The following is a 21,614-nucleotide window of genomic DNA, read 5'->3' as shown; positions in this document are numbered from 1 at the left end:
ATAGAATTCTCAATGTATTAATACAAAGTCAAGTTAGATTATACTAATATATGTAGTTTCAAAATTAAGAAATAACAGTTAATACAACACATTGTACATCTTGTGAAAAGTTAAGTGTATAACTTTTTTTTTTCTTTTTTGAGACAGTTGCTCTGTCACCTAGGCTGGAGTGCAGTGGCACAATCTTGGCTCACTGCAACCTTTGTTTCCCGGGTTCAAGCCATTCTTGTGCCTAAGCCTCCCAAGTAGCTGGAATTACAGGTGTGTGCCACCACACCCAGCTAATTATTTTGTATTTTGAGTAGAGACAAGGTTTCACCACATCGGCCAGGTAAGTCTCAAACTCCTGACCTCAGGTGATCCACCCACCTCAGCCTCCCAAAGTGCTGGGATTACAGGTGTGGGCCACTGTGTCCAGCCAAAGATATAACCTTCATAACCCTAAATATATACTGCAATCTTTAAACCATCTGATGTCAATTTGCTTACAAAACCTTCATAAGGATTTATTTAACTGTCATAAAGGAATTTCTTTCCACAGACATGAAACCTTGCCCCCAACAATAGAAATCTATTATTTAAATGATCTACTGTTTGTTCTATCAATCCCATTAATGCTTGTTATAAAATTTGTGTTACTAAGAGAAATAAAATTAGTAAAGTCAATGTAATGAAACGTGAGAATTACTCCTTAATGTGGAAGTTTAGGGATAAATTTTGAGTTCTGAGGGAAGATCCAAATTTTCTAAATCATTTGCCTTTGATGACTTTCATACTGAATGTTTAAGAGGACTATTCATTAAATTGTAAAAATAGTCATACACTAAGTCAGTATCACAGTATCATGCAAAGAGGTATGTGTATTAGACTTCAGAACATGTAAATTAGGTTTCAGGTAATCCCTTGCAAAGGACAAGAATTAATCATTAGTAACATTTAATATCCTGGGGTTTGTAAAAAGTAAATCACTTAGGTAAAAGTTTTCTAATATAGAAGTATCAATATACAGCTTATTATTATTTTCTTAAAGAATCTCAGAGAAAACAAAAGCACGTATGTATATGAACTTTTAACACTTATATGGAAGTGGTAATCATCTTAAAATCTGAGAACTGCATCTCATAGATCTGTAGAGTACATGTATGAAAATGCTAGTTAATATCCATTCCCAGGTTTTGGAAAGAAAGTACTAAAAAAAAGACTTTTTTGAAGCATTAAATTTAATAATGCCCCACACTTCAAAATGCTTTTTATGAACTCTCACCTGATTGAGATAATGATATTCCTCTGGTTGCTTAAGATGGAATGCTGATCTCTCTTCTTCACTTGCTCCTGCCAGGAGGTAATAGAATACATGATAGTTCCTGTGGGAAACAAAGAAGTGTAATTTTATAACGTGTGATTTATGGTTATCATTTAATGGGGGGGGAAGCAAACAGTAATTAGTAAAATGTATCAGCTTCGCTTCATTTTTTAACATAAATGTGATAAATTCAGTATTTAAATACTCCTAAAAATGGAATGATGTTTTGGATGTGGAATATAAAAGAGAGGGATGAAGGCAGCAAAATAACAAAGTTAGGAACTCTAAAAATTCTCTCCTCCATAAAACCAATGAGAAATCTGGCAAATCTGACATTACTAAATTTTTCAGAACTATGGAAACTAACCAAAAGCTTGCAGCAACCCAAAGAGTGTTTACTCAATTAAAATAACTAAATCTTGGTAAAAATGGCTTTGTAGTGTTTTTAAGTTGCCCTATTCCATCCCCTTGAAAACCAACAGCCTGCAAGCTTGGAGGACATCAGAAGACTGGCAGCCACTAGAAAGGTCAGAACAGGGTCTGAGCTTGTTCAAAGCCTCATTCCCTAGGAAATACCATTATTTGAACTGTCTGGTGGTTCCCTGTAAGCAGCCATATTCAAGGCTGACTCTACAAGACTTGATTCAGACTTCACATAGAGCAAAGATCTTTTCCCCAGAGGCATTCAAAGAAAGAAACTGAGGCAACCGTTCAACAGCATATTTCCTAAAGTAGTGGATCAAAGTTAGGCAAACGAAGAAAATTAAAAGGAAAAGCTGGTGAATGTCATCTTCATACTGGCTTTGAAAAGCTCCAATAAATTTCCTAAGAATCTAGAAGGCCATGTGCATGCATAATGCTGTGGGCATGCACACGGTTGTATGTGCTCTCAGAAAAGACCAGATGAAATATAAACTCTCACCTTTGGTTAACTCTGAAGGTCTGCACAAGCAGAAAATAAAGGCTAAGGTAGATTTGTAAAATACCTAGCTAAGTGTTGAAGTCATGACAGAATATACATAGAGAGCCCTGTGGCAAAGACTGAGAGACTTACTTACTGTTTACAAGCATTTAAATAAATCTCTGTCCAGTTATTACCTGACAGCTAAGTTAAATGAGCAGGTATTTCAATAGCCACACTCAAAAAAGAATATCAACTTTCTAAAATTAGTTCAAAAAACCCACAAAACAATCAAACCCTGGAAGGAGAGGACTCATTTCCAGAGTTGCCACATTAAATTATTTTTAAAATCCAATTTTGTTTTTTTGTTTTTTTTAAAGAGAGGATATTTGTCACCCAGGCTAGAAGGCAGAGGCATGCTTATGACTCACTGCAGCCTTGACCTCCTAGGCCCAAATGATTCTCCCACTTTAGCCTCCCTAACAGCTGGGACCACAGGTGTGCACCACCACACCTGGCTAATTTTTGCAGAGACAGTTTCCCTGTGTTGCCTAGGCTGGTCTCGAACTTATGGGGGCTCAGGTGATCTACCCATCTTGATCTCCCAAAGTGCTGGCTTACAGGCATGAGTCACCACATCCAGCCAAAAAAATCCAGTTTTCAACGTCAACAACAACAAAAAAATTATAAGACATGCAAAGAAAGAAGATAGTACAGCCAATACAAAGTAGAAAAAGTATTCATTAGTAACTGTCCCTGAAAAAAATCCAGACATTAGACTTAACAGACAGAAGTTTAATCAGCTATTTTAAATGTGTTCAATGAAGTAAAGAAACTCACATTTAATGAACTTTAGTATGAGAACACTGTCTCACCAAATAGAGACTATCAAATATAAAGGACTTGTAAGAAGCTAATAAAAAAAATTCTGAAGTTGAAAAATGTAACTGAAATGAATATTTAGAGGAGCTCAACAGCAAATGAGTAGGCAGAAGAAAGAACAGCGAACTTGAAGAAACAATCAACAAACATGAAGACAGGTCAACTGAAACTCGTCTGAGGAACAAAAGGAAAAAAACAGACAATAATAAACAAGGTCTCAGAGACCTGCGAGACACCATTAAAAAGACTCACATACATACTGAAAGTTCTAAAATAAGAAAAAAGAAAGGGACATAAAGAATATTTGAAAAAGCTATTGCCAAAATATCTCTCCAAATTTGATAGAAAACATTAATCTGCACATCCAAGAAACTCAATGAACTCTAGAGAGTATAAACTCAAACAAATCCACATTTTGACAAACCAAAATTCTTGAAAGGCAAAGGCAAAGAGAATTTTGAAAGCACAAAGAGAGAAATTCCTCATCAAGAAATCCTAATATAAGATTAACAGCTGATTTCTCATCAAGAACCATGGCAGATAATGTATTCAAAACATTGAAAGGAAAAAATAGCTGTCAATCAAGAAGTGTATATCTGGCCGGGCATGGTGGCTCATACCTGTAATCCTAGCACTTTGGGAGGCCAAGGCAGGCGGGTCACATGAGGTCAGGAGCTTGAGATCAGCCTGGCGAACATGGTGAAACCCCATCTCTACTAAAAATAAAAAACTTAGCCAGGCGTGGTACCAGGAGCCTGTAATCCCAGCTACCTGGGAAGCTGAAGCAGGAGAATAGCTTGCACCTGGGAGGCGGAGGTTGCAGTGAGCTGAGATCACGCCACTGCACTCCAGCCTGGGCAACAAGAGTGAGACTTTGTCTCAAAAAAAAAAAAAAAAAAAAAAAAAAAAAGGGTATATCCAGGCAAAATAAAGCAAAAATTAGGACACTGCCAGAGAAACAAAAACTAAGAGACTTCATAGCTACAGATGGGCCTTACAAGAAATACTAAAGGGAGTTCATTTTTCTGACTGAAATAAAAGGACACTAGACAAGATTTGAGCAAACATAAAAAAATAAAAAACACTGGTACAAGTAACTACATAGGTAAATATAAAAGACACTATAAATTAATTAATCATTGATTGATTGGTTGACAGGATCTCATTCTACTGCCCAGGCTGGAGTGCAGTGGCATGATCTCGGCTCATTGCAACCTCCACCTTGTTTCAAGGGACCCTCTCACCTCAGCCTCCCAAGCAACTGAGACTACAGGTGTGCACCACCACGTCCAGCTAATTTTTGTAGAGATAAGGTTTTACCATGTTGTCTAGACTGGTTTTGAATTCCTGGCCTCAAGTGATCCACCCACCCTGGCTTCCCAAAGTGCCAGGATTACAGGCATGAGCCACTGTACCTGACCAATTTTTTATTTATAGCACTTTTTCCTATTAAACTTGAAAAATTACATAAAGCACTAATTATAAATCTGTGTTGATGGATGTACAACCACAAATAAGTAATTTGCATGACAATTACAGCACAAAGCAGCAAGAAAGGAATAGAGCTACATACAAGCGAAGTTTGCTGTATACTATCAAAATTAAGTTGTCATTATTCCAAACTACATTGTTATAAGTTAAGATTTTAACTACAATACCCAGGGTAACCAATAAAAAAAGAAAAAATAATAAAAAGAAATGCCATGGCAATGAGCAGCGGCAGCAGAGTGATGATTCTGACATTTGGGATGATACAGCATTGATAAAAGCGTATGATAAAGCCGTGGCTTTATTTAAGCATGCTCTAAAGAATGGTGACGTTTGTGAAACTTCAGGTAAACCAAAAAGCACGCCTAAAAGAAAACCTGCGAAGAAGAATAAAAGCCAAAAGAAGAATACTGCAGCTCCTGTAAAACAGTGGAAAATCGGGGACAAATATTCTGCCATTTGGTCAGAAGACGGTGGCATTTACCCAGCTACCATTGCCTCAATTGACTTTAAGAGAGAAACCTGTGTTGTGGTTTACACTGGATATGGAAACAGGGAGGAGCAAAATCTGTCTGAGCTACTTTACCCAATCTCCGAAGTAGCTAATAATATAGAACAAAATGCTCAAGAGAATGAAAGTGCAAGTCAAGTTTCAACAGATGAAAGCGAGAACTCCAGGTCTCCTGGAAATAAATCAGATAACATCAAGTCCAAAGCTACTCCATGGAACTCTTTTTTCCCTCCGCCACCCCCTATGCCAGGGCCAAGACTGGGACCAGGAAAGCCAGGTCTAAAATTCAATGCCCAACCACCACCACCACCACCACCACCACCACCACCACCACCACCACCACCACCTCCCTTTCTACCACACTGCCTGCCTCCATTTCCTTCTGGACCACCAATAATTCCCCCACCACCTCCCATATGTCCAGATTCTTTTGATGATGCTGATGCTTTGGGAAGTATGTTAATCTCGAGGTACATAGTGGCTATCATACCGGCTATTATATGGGTTTCAGACAAAATCAAAAAGAAGGGAGGTGTTCACATTCCTTAAATTAAGGAGAAACGTGGCACAGACCAGCAGTAAATGATACCACTGAAGAAACAATCAGACAGATCTGGAATGTGAAACGTTACAGAAGATAACTGGCTTCATTTCTTCAAAGTGTCAGTGTTAGGAAAGAAAAAAGGAAGTGAGGCCGGGCACGGTGGCTCAAGCCTGTAATCCCAGCACTTTGGGAGGCCTAGGCAGGTGGATCACAAGGTCAAGAGATCACCTTGTTGACCAACCTTGGTCAACAAGGTGAAACCCTGTCTCTACTAAAAATACAAAAAATTAGCTGGGCATGGTGGTGCATGCCTGTAATCCCAGCTACTCAGGAGGCTGAGGCAGGAGAATTGCCTGAACCCAGGAGGCGGAGGTTGCGGTGAGCCGAGATCACGCCATTGCACTCCAGCCTGGGTAACAAGAGCGAAACTCCGTCTCAAAAAAAAGAAAAAAGGAAGTGGAATGGGTAACTCTTCAAGAGTAAAAGTTATGTAATAACCAAATGCAATGTGAAATTTTATATTGGACCCTATTTTGAAAAATCATTGTAAAAGACTGGGGTGGGGGGTGGGGATGGGGGCAGCACAGTGGTGAGGCAGTTGAGAAAATTCGAATATGGAGTAGATTTCGAATGACATTAGATAATTATTGCTAATTTTATGAGCTGTGAGAAGGATGTTATAGTTTATAAAAGACTCTTAATTTGCGTAGTTAAGCATTTAGGAATGAAGTGTTAGATGCCTCGTAAAATGCTTAAAATGGTTTACCAAAATGTATGTGATGCATATGTGGCAAAATGTTACCAAATCCAATTGACATGTATATGGCTATTCATTGTACTTTTTTTTCCTATCTTCTGTATGTTTAAAAGTATATAATAGGTTGAATACTTATCTTTTGTAATGGGGAATTATTAAAGATCATGTAAAGTCAGTAAGTCAAATTATTGTTCAAACATATTATTTAAAGTTAGAAAGGTAGTTACTAGATGATCTAAAATAAATATCGTTAAATAAATTTCCTCTAGGGAATAGGACTAGATTTCAAAAGGGTGGGATGGGAAACTGTTTTTCATTTTAAGTCCTTCTGTGCTATTTAATTTTTTACCTTGTGCATGTATTAATTCAAAAAAATTAATAAACTCAAATAAAAATCAAAAAAGTATATAATAAAAATATTGAATTTTTTAAAAAAAATTTAAACAATACCAATGAAATTAAAATGATACACTAGAAAACATTTATTTAATGCAGAAGGTAGGAACAGAAGAGCAAAAAAACACACACACACACTGTTAACACATGGAAAACAAATAGCAAAATGGTATTCATAATCCTACCTTATCAATAATTACATTAAGTATAAATAGATTAAAAATAATCTAAAGGTAGATAAATGGTATAATGGATAAAAATAAAATGTATGGTCCACCTACATGCTATTTACAAGAGACAAGCTTTAGACTCAAAGACACAAATAGGTTAAAAATAAAAAGATGGAAAAAAGATACCACAAAAGCGATATTCAAAAGCAAGCTGGAGAGTCTTTACTAATCCCAGGTAAAACAAGGTTAAAGACCAAACTTGTTCCTAGAGTCAAGAAGATATAACTCTGTGTTTGTCTGTGTGTGTGTGTGTGTGTGTGTGTGTGTGTGTGTGTGTAATGTGCGTGGTCAAGAAGACAGAACCCTGTGTGTGTGTGTTTGTGTGTGTGTGTGTGTGTGTGTGTGTGTGGTCAAGAAGACAGAACCGTGTGTGTGTGTGTGTGTGTGTGTGTGTGTGTGTGTGTGGTCGAGAAGATAGAACCGTGTGTGTGTGCGCGCGCATGTGCATGTGTACGTGCACACACCATCTAAGAACAGAACCGAAAAACACAGTGAGCAAAAAGAATTTTTTTTTTCTTTTTTTGAGACGGAGTTTCACTCTTGTAACCCAGGCTGGAGTGCAATGGCGCAATCTCGGCTCACCGCAACCTCCGCCTCCTGGGTTCAGGCAATTCTCCTGCCTTAGTCTCCTGAGTAGCTGGGACTACAGGCATGCACCACCATGCCAAGCTAATTTTTATACTTTTAGTAGAGACGAGACGGGCTTTCACCATGTTGACCAGATGGTCTCGATCTCTTGACCTCGCAATCCACCCGCCTCGGCCTCCCAAAGTGCTGGGATTATAGGCGTGAGCCACCGCGCGTGGCCTGAATTTTTTTTTTTTTTTTTTTTTTTTTTGAGACAGTGTCCCACTGTCACCCAGGCTGCAGTGCAGTGACGCAACCTCGGCTCACTGCAACCTCCACCTTCCAGGTTGAGGTGATTCTCTTGACTCAGCCTCTCAAGTAGCTGGAACTACAGACGCATGCAACCACACCTGGCTAGTTTTTGTACTTTTAGTTTCACCATGTTAGCCGGGCTGGTCTAAAACTCCTGATCTCAAATGAACCACTCACCTTGGTCTCCCAAAATGCTAGGATTATAGGTGTGAGCCAGTGCACCCAGCCATAAAAACAACTTGATAGAACTAAGGGAAAAAGTATACAGTTCAACAATAATACTGACAATCTGCAATACTCTACTTTCAATAGTGAAGAAAGTAACTAGACAGAAGATGAACAAAGAAAAAGAGGACTTCAAAATTACTCTATACCAATTAGACCTAACACATTTATAGAACACTCGAACCAACATATGGAGGATATACTTTTTCAAGTCCACATGGAATATTCTCCGGGCTAGACCATATGTAGTCTACTAGAAAACAAGTCTCAATAATTTAAGGAGATTGAAATCATACAACTACTCCAAACACTTTGCAATGAAATAAGAAATCAATAACAAATTTCCAAAATACAAACACATGAAAATTTGGCACCACATTCCTAAATAACCAGTGGGTTAAAGAAGTCACAAGCAAAATTATAAAATGCTCCAAGATGCACAAAAACAAAACACTACACCAAAACATGTAAACAGCTGAGGCGGTATTTAGAGGGACTTTATACCTGTAAACCCATATAAAAAAGATCTCAAATGTATAACCTAACCATCCATCTTAAGAAACTAGGGGGAAAAGGCAAACTAAATCCAAAGCAAGCAGAAGGAAGGAAATAATAAATATCAGAGCAGAAATTTTAAAAATAGGGAATAAAAAAAAGAAAATAGAGAACATCAATGAAACTAAAGATTGGTTCTTTGAAAACGTCTTCAAAATTAACAAACTTTTATCTAAACTGATGAGAGAGACACAGTGAGAGTCAAATTCAGGAATGAATGAAAGAGGAACATTACTACCCATCTTACATAAAAAAGGCTGTAAGAGATACTACAAAACAAGTTTTTGGCAACAAATTAGACAACCTAGATGAAATGGACAAATTCCTAGAAAAATAAAAACTACCAAATCTGACTACAAATGAAACATAAAGTCTGAAAAGATCTATAATAACTATAAGTGTTTGAATTAGTAATCAAAATTTCACACAAAAGCCAAAACCAGAAAATTCTACCAAATGTTTAAAGAATTAACCCAATCCTTCACAAACTCTTTTAAAAATCAGTTTGTGAAAACTGGATCTTCACCTCTCATTCATTCTCCAAAATCAAGAAAGTAAGAGTTATATCCCTTTATTTCATTATCATTAAAATGTGTTAGAAAAAGTTACTAACAGTTTTCCATCTCTAAAATGGTAATAAATAACCAAGAAGCAGAGAAGTTAAGTGAGATGTCCAAGGCATATCCAAGATTTGAATGTAGGTCAAACTCTCTCAACTATTTTACCTCACCGTAGATTAAACAAATTATTAATTTACTTCTCTATTTTATTTCTCCATCTGAAGGCTACCACATATATTATCTCTAAAGACCTATATACCTCAAGTATTACAATGGAATTAAGAGCTTTATTGAAATCTTTTTCCTCAAATTAGAGAAAAAACACTAGGAAATCGGAGAAAAGTCCCAAGGCACATTGCTTACCAAGAGCAACGAGGAACAACTGAGAAACTGCTTACTTGTTCTGACAGTTTGCCTAGAACTTAGAAAGGACAATAGTTCTATATACCAAATAAAGATCTCCTAGCAGCCTCTAAAAAACCACAAAGTTCTACTACCCATGACAGAAATAGCAATTGCGCGTAAAGCTTTGCATGATATAAACTGAATTAAGGGTAATAATACACAAAGACCTTAAAAGTCAATCTGCATGATACAAATGTTAACTTCATCTAATTACACAAATAAAAATACGTACCGTTCATTATGCTCTTGATAAACGAGTCTGGACTTTTCCAGTAGATACTTTTCAACATAGGCACTACGAGAAAAATAAAATTGGTTGATATAAATAATAAAGTTTCATATAAGGTAGACAAGTATTTGGAGACAGTGTAAAATACTATGCAGACCATTTCAAAATATTTACCATTGGCCAGGCACGGTGGCTCACACCTGTAATCCCAACACTTTGGGAGATAGAAGCAGGAGGATCACCTGAGGTCAGGAGTTCAAGACCAGCCTGGCAAACATGGTGAAACTGTGTCTCTACCAAAATACAAAAATTAGCCAGGCATGGTGGCAGGCACCTGCAATTCCAGCTACTTGGGAGGCTAGGCAGGAGAACTGTTTGAGCCTGGGATGCAGAGGTTGCAGTGAGCCAAGATCACACCACTGCACTCCAGCCTGGGTGACAGAGTGAGAATCTGTCTCAAAAAAAAAAAAAAAAAAAAAAAATACCATTATAATTGTGTTATGGGTACTGTTAGTGTTGTCCATGTTAAATTCATAAGGTCACGAGTCTTTTCTTTTTTCTTTCAGTAAAGCAAATAAAATAAAAAGCTTAAAACATGGTACACAAGATCCCCCAAGACAGACTCTACATTATTTCTAAGCTACTATATTACTACAAGGAATATAGAATAAGTTATCTACTACCTGTTCTCAAATGACTTACAAGGAAGTAAGAAAGTAGGTAATCTGGCAACTATCACACCGAGTTGCTAGGGCTTATTATTAGAGCAATGACCAGGATATTATGCATACTCAAAGAGAGACACCTGAGATTCAATCCAAGAAGGAAAAAGGATGTAAAGAGGAATTTCCATGGACAGTGAGTACACAGCACAGAGTACGCATTTATTACACATACCTGGTGAAAGAGTGACTGAGTAAGTGAATTCAAAATCTGAAGGATTAACCAGAAGGCAACGAGAACTGCCTTTATGTAAAGTTAAAAAGGAAGGAGGGTACACATACCAACTTCAGGGAAAGCAATTAGTCATGTATCACTTAATTACAGAGGTATATTCTGAGAAATGCACCATTAGACAATTTTGTTGTGTGTCAGCATCACAGAGTGCACTTACACAAACCTGATAGTATAGCCTACTACACACCTAGGCCTTATGTTATAACCTATTGCTCCTAGATTACATACCTATATAGCATGTTACTGCACTGAATACTATAAGCAACTGTAACACAATGGTAAGTATTCGTGTATTTTAACATAGAAAAGGTACAGTAAAAATATGATATTAAAACCTCATGCGACTACCATAGTATATGTGGTCCATCATCTACTAAAACATCACTGTGTGATGCATGACCTAAGTTAAGTATGACTAGAGGATGAGATAGGCAGGCAGACGAGGATCAAGAGCTAATATAACATGTGCCAGAAGAATTAACTTTATCCTAAAAGTAATGAGAAATTAAACATCAACTGTATGTCTGATATTTTTTTCTGTTTATCCAGACTGTACTCTTAAAGTCTTTAAAACTTCTTACCCAAATGGGTGCAATCAGCTAAGATCTCACTGGAAAGGGGGTTCTAGAATCTGAAATGTAAAAGCTTTAGATTACTGAATCCAAATTATTAGGACAAACCACTTGGGGGCCAGAATCTGACTCTCAAACTGTATTTATCCCAGTTGCCTCCCACCACATGCTATATACTTCAGTCACTCACAGACAGACTATTCCCTCAAAGATTCCAGTCACTCTTGACTGCACTTCTCACTTTCTTCCTCCCACTTCCAATTCCCTAGTCCATTCCCAGTCTCTGTCCAGTAAATTGCATTTCTTCATTAAAATAAAGCTCAAGGCCGGGCGCGGTGGCTCAAGCCTGTAATCCCAGCACTTTGGGAGGCCGAGGTGGGTGGATCACGAGGTCAAGAGATCAAGACCATCCTGGTCAACATGGTGAAACCCCGTCTCTACTAAAAATACAAAAAAATTAGCTGGGCATGGTGGTGCACGCCTGTAGTCCCCGCTACTCGGGAGGCTGAGGCAGGAGAATTGCTTGAACCCGGGAGGTGGAGGTTGCGGTGAGCCGAGATCGTGCCATTGCACTCCAGCCTGGGTAACAAGAGCGAAACTCCGTCTCAAAAAAATAAATAAATAAATAAATAAAGCTCAAATGTAGCTTCTTTGAAAATCCATTGCCACTATACCACCAATAATTAAAATTTATTTCTTTTTCTGAATTACCATTACCACTTCTAAATTACTGAAACGGGCTCTTACCTATCTAAAACGGGAGAAAGGAAATTAACATGAACTACTATGTTAAATCCTCACAACTACCTCACATGCAAATATTACTGCCCCTATTTTACAAGTATAGAAACTGATACTGAAAGATATTAAGATCATACAGCTAGTAAAAAGTATAACTTTTAATCCAGATGTGTTTTAACTATAAAGAATCTCTCTTTCAACTATAGTAGCCCCCTTCCACTTTATCCATGGGGGATACATTCCAAGATGCCAACTGCAAATAATACCAAAGTTTCTACATATGTGTTGTTTCCCTTGATTGTTTTTTGTTTTGTTTTGTTTTGTTTTTTTAAAAAAGAGTGTTGCTCTGTTGCCCAGACGATCACAGCTCACTGCAAACTCCGTCTCCTGGGTTCAAGTGATTCTCCCACCTCAGCCTCCCAAGCAGCTGGGACCACAGGCATGCACCGCCAGACTCAGCTAATTTTTGTATTTTTAGTAGAGATGGGGTTTTACCATATTGGCCAGGCTGGTCTTAAACTCCTAACCTCAAATAACTTGCCTGCCACAGCCTCCCAAGTGCTAGAGTTTTAGGGGTACCTGGCCTACGTTTCTTTTTCCCCCATACGTACATGCCTACGACAAAGGTTAATTTATAAATTAGGCACAGAAAACAGGGGTCCCCAACCCCAACAACAGGACTCATAGCAGTCCATGGCCTGTTAGGAACTGGGCTACACAGCAGGAGGCAAGCTGCCAGTGACGGAGCAAGATTGAGCTTCACTTCCCATCAGATCAGTGGTGGCATTAGATTCTCACAGGAGTGTGAACCCTACTGTGCACTGCACATGTGAGGGATCTAGGCTGCACACTCCTTATGAGAATTTAATAATAAAGGTAATGCGCTTGAATCATTCCGAAATCATTTCCCTATCATCCCCCAGTCCATGGAAAAACTGTCTTTGATGAAACCAGTCCCTGGCACCAAAAAGGTTGGGGACCACTGCAGTAAGAGATTAACAATAACTAATAATAAAATAAAACAATTAGGCTGGACACAGTGGCTCATGCCTAAAGTTCAAGATTAGCCTGGCCAACACAGTGAAACTCTGTGTCTACCAAAAAATACAAAAATGAGCCAGGCGTCATGGTACATGCCTGTAATCCCAGCTACTCAGGAGGCTGAGGCAGGAGAACCACCTGAACCTGGGACACAGAAGTTGCAGTGAGCCAAGATTGCACCACTGCACTCCGGTCTCGGCGATAGAGACCCTTCTCAAAAAAAAAAAAAAAACAACCAGAACAATTATAACAATATACTGCAATAAAATGTATGTGCGTGTGGTCTCTCTGTCTGAAAACATTTTATTGTACTATACTCAACTATCTTTGAGTAACTGAAACTGCATAAAGTGAAACCACAGATAAAGGTGACAGTAGGGGGAGTTTAAAGGGATATATGAGAATTTGCTTTTCCACTTGTTTTTGCTGTGAAGCTACCACTGCTCTAAAAAATAAAGTTCATTTAAAAAATACTATAAAGAATATTGCTCACACAACCAGAAAACTCTTAACATAGACTATACAATAAGAAACAATACTGTAATGAAATTAAATTTCTTGAATAATATGGTTATATAGAATAATGTAGATTAGAAAATACTGTAATTGGGGAGTCAAGTTACATGTCCAACTTACTTGAAAACAATTATATATTTATTTATTTATGAGAGACAGAGTCTGGCTCTGTTGCCCAGGCTGGAGTAGAGTGGTGCAATCTCAGCTTACTGCAACCTCCACCTCCTGGTTCAAGAGATTCTCCTGCCTCAGTTTCCTAAGTAGCTGGGACTACAGGCTTGCAACACTAAGCCCAGCTTATTTTTGTATTTTTCAGTAGAGACGGGGTTTCACTATATGTTGGCCAAGCTGGTCTTGAACTCTTGACCTCACGTGATCCGGCCACCTCAGCCTCCCAAAGTGCTAGGATTACAGGTGTGAGCCAATGAGCCCAGCCTTGAAAACAATTTTTTAAAAGAGCAAATGTACGCATAATATACAGAAAAGCTAATGCACTAAATTGTCAACAATTAACAAATCTAGGTTAAGGGTATGAGTGAATGTTACATTAGTCTTAGAATTTATCTGAGGTTTGAACTTTTCCAAAAGAAAAAAAAGTTGACAGGGAAGAATTTTAATGCTGACACCAATGTCTGGGAATGAATAATCCATAGTTTATAAAAAGGTAAAGACAAAAATTAAAATATGCTCAAAGGCTACTCCTGCTCTGTAGCAGTACTTACCCAAGTACAGTGCCAGTTTCCTGGTAGTTTACTTGAATAAATTTCCCAAAACGACTTGAATTGTTATTATGAGCTGTCTTTGCATTTCCAAAGGCCTGCCAAAATAAATAATTCTCATTAGTTTCACTTTAAAAACCTTTTTTTGGAGGGGGAAGTAGGTCAGCTGCTTAGGTCAGCTCAGAGACAAAATGCTAAAGAGACAGTAAAAATTATTTAAATGAATTTGAACATATTCAAAAAAATGAATCTGAACATATGTATAAGCGAATTGCTTATATGTTCAGGCAAAATTTTTAAAAAGCAATTAACAAATAAAAGAAGACCAAGCAGATTTTATATTGTTATTCAGTAAAATAAACCATAATTTTATTTTATTTTACCTATCTATTTAATTTTTTTTTTTTTCAGAGATGAAGTCTCGCTGTCACCCAGGCGGGAGTACGATGGCGTGATCTCAGCTCACTGCAACCTCCACCTTCCAGGTTCAAGCAATTCTCCTGCCTCAGCCTCCCAAGTAGCTAGGACTATAGGTACACACTGCCACACTTGGCTAATTTTTTGTATTTTAGTAGAGATGGGGTTTCACCATGTTGCCCTGGCTGGTCTTGAACCCCTGAGCTCAGGCAACCTGCCCTCCTTGGCCTCTCAAAGTGCTAGGATTACAGGTGTGAACCACTGCGCCCAGTCAAAATAAATCATAATTTTAAAAACTTAATGCTCATTAAAGCTCAGATTTTTCTTTCATATTCCAGAGTCCCCCAACAAAAAATTCCCAATATATTTATACTTTTACTTTTTAAAAAATTTGCTAAACTGAAGTAATAAGGAGAAAAATAATAATTACAATTTTGAAAAAGAATGAAGTTCCAGTATATAATGTATTATACTTTATTATGCCTATTTAAACAAAGCTAGAGTACTCATCACAAAAGAAAAGAACTATAAGCTTCCTAAATTGTCACCCAAAGAATGTACCTTGCAACGGAATACTGTCCAGGAATAAAAGTAAACTAATGATATCAACATCAACATTGATGAATATCAAACACTATGCTAAGCACAAAAAAACAGATACAAAGTACATATCATATAATCCATTTATATGAAACTCTAGACAAGACAAAACAAGAGTAATAGGAAGCAGATCAGAGGTTACCTAGGAACCCGGATGGAAGTGAGAAATATCTACAAAGGGACAGAAGGGGTGATAAAGATATATAGCTCAATTCTATGATGATGGTTACATGGATATACACACTTATCAAAATTCACTGAGGTGTACACTTTAAATGTGTACATTTTATTGAAAGTTATAGCTCAATATACCTCAATGAAATTTAAGATTTAAATGTTTTTTAAAAATAAAGCCACTGCCCTCGCCTGAACATTCACATTATACTTGAAGAAACAAAACTAGAAAAGACACAGATATGATTCATTGAGGAGCTTTTTTCTTCTCCTATAATAATCTCATGGGAATGGCATGCCCTCTAAATCCAAAAACCTAAACTAGCCATTTACTGAACACCTCCGCAAAGCTGTTTGTGCTAAACTGTAACTGTGCAGAGCATGTATACACAAACACAGGCACACACACAAGACATGGTGAAGAGGTCAACCAACCTGACACCCCAGTAACTACATCTGTACTCAAGTAGTTGTCAAATCATGAAACATCTGCATCTCCTGAAAATCTGTTAGAAATTCAGATTCTTAGGTCCTTCACAAAACTATTAAATGAGAAACTCTGAGGATAAGGTCCAGCAATCGGTGCTTATAAAACCCCTTCGAATGGTTCAGATACAAGCCAAAGTTTGATAACCACTGCTCTACTTATTATGCATGCATTTACATTTCTGTGAAGTTACATTTCACTGTGTCTTAAGAAATTATTCTATAATGATACCAGCAAATGCAAAGATTCATAAAAATCTCCGGAAATGTCCCTCGTGAATGTTTAGATTATACTGTACTTCAGTAAGTCATGGAAAAGAGTCCAGGCTCTCAACCTTCACCAAACCATCTGCAAACTACATAAAGAAAAAAGCTTGACATTGTTGAGTTGTGAATGCCTAGGATAGTTTCTCCATTCTGCCTTTTCCCTTTCTACCACACAAAGTTTTTTTACAAAGAATTTAGAAAACGCACATAGCACAGATTAATAAAATGTAGAACTAGAAACATAGATTGCATCAAAGAAATACTAATTTAAATGTCAAATGCTTTACATTTTGATAAAACTTTAAAAAAAAGAAGCCGGGTGCTCATGCCTGTAATCCCAGCACTTTGGGAGGCCGAGGTGGGCAGATCACTAGATCAGGAATTCAAGACCAGACTGACCAACATGGAGAAACCCTGTCTCTACTAAAAAATACAAAAATTAGCTGGGCATGGTGGCTCGTGCCTGTAATCCCAGCTGCTACTTGGGAAACTGAGGTAGGAGAACTGCTTGAACTAGGACCTGGGAGGCAGAGGTTGCAGTGAGCCAAGACCACACCACTGCACTCCAGTCTGGGCTACATAGCAAAACTCCATCTGAAAAAAAAAAAAAAACTTAAAAAACATGTGTGCTTGGAGATACAAAATACGGACATGTGATCTACTACTCCTATATGCCACTTTTGATTCTGCCCAATGCTACAATATCAACAGCCAATCAGAAGCTTTACCTGTTATTTAAATTATAATTGCAATATAACTTTTATCACTACATACAGTCATTTAGGGGCATTTTGAGAGGTAGGCTTGCAATAGATACTTCACCAAATAAGTTATATGGATGGCAAATAAGCATGAGAAAGCATGTTCAACATCACCAGCTATTACAAAAATTCAGTCAAGATCACAATGAGATACTATTATGCACCCTATTAGAATGGCTAAAATAATCAACAAAAATTGACAATTCCAAATACTGCTGAGGATGCAGAGGAACTTGAACATTCATACAGTGCTGGTGGAAATGCAAAATGTTAGAGCAACTCTGGAAGACAATCTTAACAAAAAGTAAAACATTCAAAAATGTTAAACACACTCTTACAATATGACCCAGCAATACCACTCCTGGGTGTTTACTATTGAGGAATACAAATTTATGTATATACACACATCAAGGCACAAACATTATCATCAGCTTTGTGACAGTCAAAGCTTGAAAATAACCAAATGTCCATCAACAAATCAAGGCTTTAACGAATTGTGATTCATCCACATAATGGAATACTACTCAGAAGTAAAGTAAACAACTGTCATATTTTAACAACCAGGATAATTTCAAAGCTATAACAGAGAGAATGAGAGAATAAGAGAAATCAGTCTCAAAACTTTACATACTATGGTCAGGTGTGGTGTTCACATGTGTAATCCCAGCAATTTGGGAGGCTAACCGGGGAGAACTGCTTCAGGCCCAGAAGCAATTGAGAGCAGAAGAGTGGTTCCGACGAGTTATGAAAGTATGGTAGGGCAGAGGGTAGGGTAAGAAGATAAAGAGTATATTAAGAGAGTTTTATGGAGTAAATAAACTATTCTATATCAAAACTGTACACAGATGGCTACAAAAATTAATGTTTTAAAATTCATAGAATTTTAATATAAGATATTTTTAAAAAACTGAACTCAAAATAGTCATTTAAAATGGCATAAAAAAGACAATTTCAAATATACAAAGTTGAAAATATTTATCACAAGCTAACCTGCACTAAAAGAAACATTAAAGAAGTCCTTTAAGCAAAGGAAAATGGTATCATATTAAAATATGGATCTATATAAGGAATGAAGAGCAGCGTAAATGGCTGCCCCATGAGTAAATACATAAAATATTTTTCAGTACTTAAATCTTTTGAAAAGATTATTGAGAGTGAGATCAGCAAAGATGGCAGAGTAAGGACATCTAAATATCCTCTTCTTCATAAAAGGCACAAGAATGCTGACAAAATTTGTCAAATTCAATTTTTTAAGAACTCTGGAAATTAACCAAAGGACTGCAAGAATCCTTGGCAAAGAGGCATTTAATCAAGAAAAAAACAGCTGAGCTTGGTTAGGAAAATCAAACATTTTAACTTGTGCTATTACTACTCCTTGCTCTGTACTGAAGACAAAAACCAACATCCTACAACAACAGGGTTTTTTGTTTTGTTTTGTTTTTAAAAAGATACCCAAGAAGCCAATGGAAGAATCAGAACAAGGATGGAACTCTTCCAAAGTCTAGTTCCCCAAGAAAAATCATCACAATTTGATTCATCTGGAATTTTCCTGGAAAAACTCACAAAAAGGGCTTTCTGTGTGTGCGTATGTTTGTTTGTTTGTTTGGAGAGAAGATCTCACTCTGTTGCCCAGGCTGGAGTGCAGTGGTGCTGCAACACCTCACTACAGCCTCCACCTCCAAGACTTAAGCAATCCTCTCACCTCAGCTTCCTGAGTGGCTGGACTACACACAGTTGTGCACCACCACACACAGCTAATTTTTTATTTTTCTGTAGAGATTGGGGGGAGGGGGTCTCCCTATGTTATCCAGGCTGGTCTTGAACTCTTGGGCTCAAGTGATCCAACTACCTCAGCCTCCCAAAGAGCTGGTATTACAGGCATGAGCCACAGTGCCTACCCCCCTACCCACCACCCTACTTTTTTTTTTTTTTGGCAACAGGGTCTTACTCTGTCAACCCAGGCTGGAGTGCAGTGGTGCCATCAGGGCTTTCTTGACCTTACTTGGAAATCACTTGCTGAAAACAGCCTCTTCACTCTCCCCACTGCACCCACCTACCATCACTATGTGTTTGTAAAAAACAATCAGAGACAACTGTTTAAACATTATAACTGCTTAAGGTGGCAATAACTGAGTAAGGCAAAAAAAAAAAAAAAGCTAACCAAACAGCTTAAAAGGAAAAGCTGGTGAATAATATGTAGAATGGGGACTTTGAAAACATCTGATATGGTCTTGGGCATATGGAAGGACATGAGCATGCACAGCACTGTACATGCCCAGGATATGTCCATGCTCAGAAAACACAGGAGACCTGTATTTTGAACTTGAGGTTCTTTGTAAGCAGGAAGTAAAAGGTAAGACAGAGTTGACAACTGCTTGAGTACTGAAAGGACAAACCAACAAGTACACAGAACCTCGTAGTAGACTAGAAGCCTTAACTTCAAGGCATTTAAGAAAATCCAAGTCTATTCATAACTAACCACTATGACAAGTGAGTACAGTTTTTGATGACCTCGTGCACAATAATATAGACTTTACAAAATTAGTTCAGAGAAGTCCTGAAACAACCAAACAATGGTAACAAAAATAACCACAAACCTTGGGAAAATCTCATTTCCAGAGATGTCATATTGTTATTATTATTATAAATGTCTAGTTTTCACCAAAAAATTAAGAGACATACAAAAAAGTACAAAAGTATGGGCATGGAAAAATGAAAAAAAGCAGTAACAGAAAGTGTTCCTAATAAAGCTCAGATATTGGACTTACGAAGCCAAGACTATCAGCTTTTTTTTTTTTTTTCCCGGAGACAGGGTCTCACTCTATCACTCAGGCTGGAGTGCAATGACACCATTACAGCTCAATGGAGCCTAAGCCTCCTGAGTTCAAGCAATCCTCCCATCTCAGCCTCCCAACTCAGCTTCCTCAGTAGCTGGGACTACTGGTGGACAACAACACATCCAGCTAATTTTTTTTCCTATTTTTTGTAGAGACAGCGTTTCACCCATACTGCCTAGGCTGGTCCTAAACTCCTGGGCTCAAGCGATACACTCACCCTCCTTGGCCTCTCGAAGTACTGGGATTACAGGTATGAGCCACCACACCTGGCCAAAATACACAACTCTTAGATGCACAAAAAAATATCCAACAAGAAAGACCATGTATTGGGCCATAAGTTTCAATAAATTTAAAAGAGTTCAAATTATATAACACAGTGTTATCTAACCACAAAAGAACTAAAATACAAATCAAGAACAGGGGATAGGATCTGAGAGAACAGGATTGAGGCATAACAAGTTTGTAGAATAGATCCACAGATCCACTGACAGCTCCTCCACACACAAAAAGATGACAACAACTAACTATAAACACAAAAAAGCACCTTCATGAGAACCAAAAATCAGTGGGGTGAATGGAAACAGCCATCTTAGACTAAGATGGAAGCCATGTACTGAGAATGGCAGAGCCACAAAGAAGGGGCCCATGGCCAACACTGCATAGTCAACCAGATCAGCCCAAGATTGCTACCATCTGTATTATGATGTGAGAGAAATAAGAGTCTATCTTCTTTAATCCTTTATTGCTTTGACCTTTGTGATAGCAACCTAATGTACAAGAGGGTTTTCATTTCTTACTTCATTCGTTTCTACATTGTTTTACAGCATGTATAATTAGTTTAAGAATTTAAATATATATATTACATATGTTTATCTATAAGCAAACACAGAGATGTAAGTAGATATACATAAATATCTATATATAGTCTATACAGAGGTTAGACAAACAATGTACAGTGGACCAAAGATAAGACTTTAGATTTTCATTTTCTATCAAAATATTTTAAATTATGTATACCTTTCTGCCAATTAAATTCACAAATCTTCACTGAGAATTAGTCACATGAAAGAAACTAAAGTGACATAAATAAGTATGTAATTGTTTTTAGAAAGTACTATATTCACTCATGAGTAGCAAATTAATTTCAACAAAACAGTATCATCCATACTTTTCAAGTAATACTGTTAATCTAAAGATCATTGATTTGAAGTTTTGTTTGTACTTAATTTGGTAAAATTCTGTTTTGCCTTATAGGTGTATACAAGCTTTAAGGAAAATAAATTTAAATAAAGTTTTATATTTGAACATTTTTCAGTATCTTTAAATTTTTTATATATATTTATGATAAAATAATTAGGTATCCCAAAATTTATTTATTTATAAACTAAACACAAATCTAACCAACCCATGGTTCAAAGAATAAATGAAGCCAGGTGCAGTGGCTAATGCCTGTAATCCCAGCACTTTGGGAAGCCAAGCTGGGCAGATCACCCGAAATCAGGAGTTCAAGACCAGCCTGGCCAACATGGAGAAACCCATCTCTACTAAAAATACACAAATTATCCAGGTGTGCTGGCACACACTTGTATTCCCAGCTACTCAGTAGGCGAGACAGGAGAATCACTTGTTCCCAGGAAGTGGAGGTTGCAGTGAGCTGAGAC

General features: G+C 37.4%; 2 protein-coding genes across 10 annotated transcripts in view; one reads left to right on the top strand and one right to left on the bottom strand.

Annotated features, from left to right (window-relative positions):
- Positions 1-21,614, bottom strand: part of MYO9A (myosin IXA) — a 291,275-nt gene that overhangs the window by 203,136 nt on the left and 66,525 nt on the right. For all 9 annotated transcript variants that reach the window (XM_074392722.1, XM_074392721.1, XM_074392727.1 and 6 more), the window contains 3 exons: positions 14,415-14,509; positions 9,869-9,931; positions 1,265-1,364 (listed from right to left, as the gene is read on the bottom strand). In XM_074392722.1, coding sequence (XP_074248823.1) covers positions 1,265-1,364; positions 9,869-9,931; positions 14,415-14,509 — 258 coding nt within the window. The remainder of the gene's footprint in view (positions 1-1,264; positions 1,365-9,868; positions 9,932-14,414; positions 14,510-21,614) is intronic.
- Positions 2,147-5,722, top strand: LOC104651670 (survival motor neuron protein-like). Its single transcript, XM_074392560.1, is given in 3 exon segments — positions 2,147-2,280; positions 4,749-5,557; positions 5,560-5,722. Coding segments are annotated over 3 exon segments (1,023 nt in total). The 3' UTR covers positions 5,640-5,722.

This window comes from Saimiri boliviensis, chromosome 2 (genome assembly GCF_048565385.1).
Source record: "Saimiri boliviensis isolate mSaiBol1 chromosome 2, mSaiBol1.pri, whole genome shotgun sequence".
NCBI lineage: Eukaryota > Metazoa > Chordata > Mammalia > Primates > Cebidae > Saimiri > Saimiri boliviensis.
This window is presented reverse-complemented; position numbering and strand designations above follow the sequence as displayed.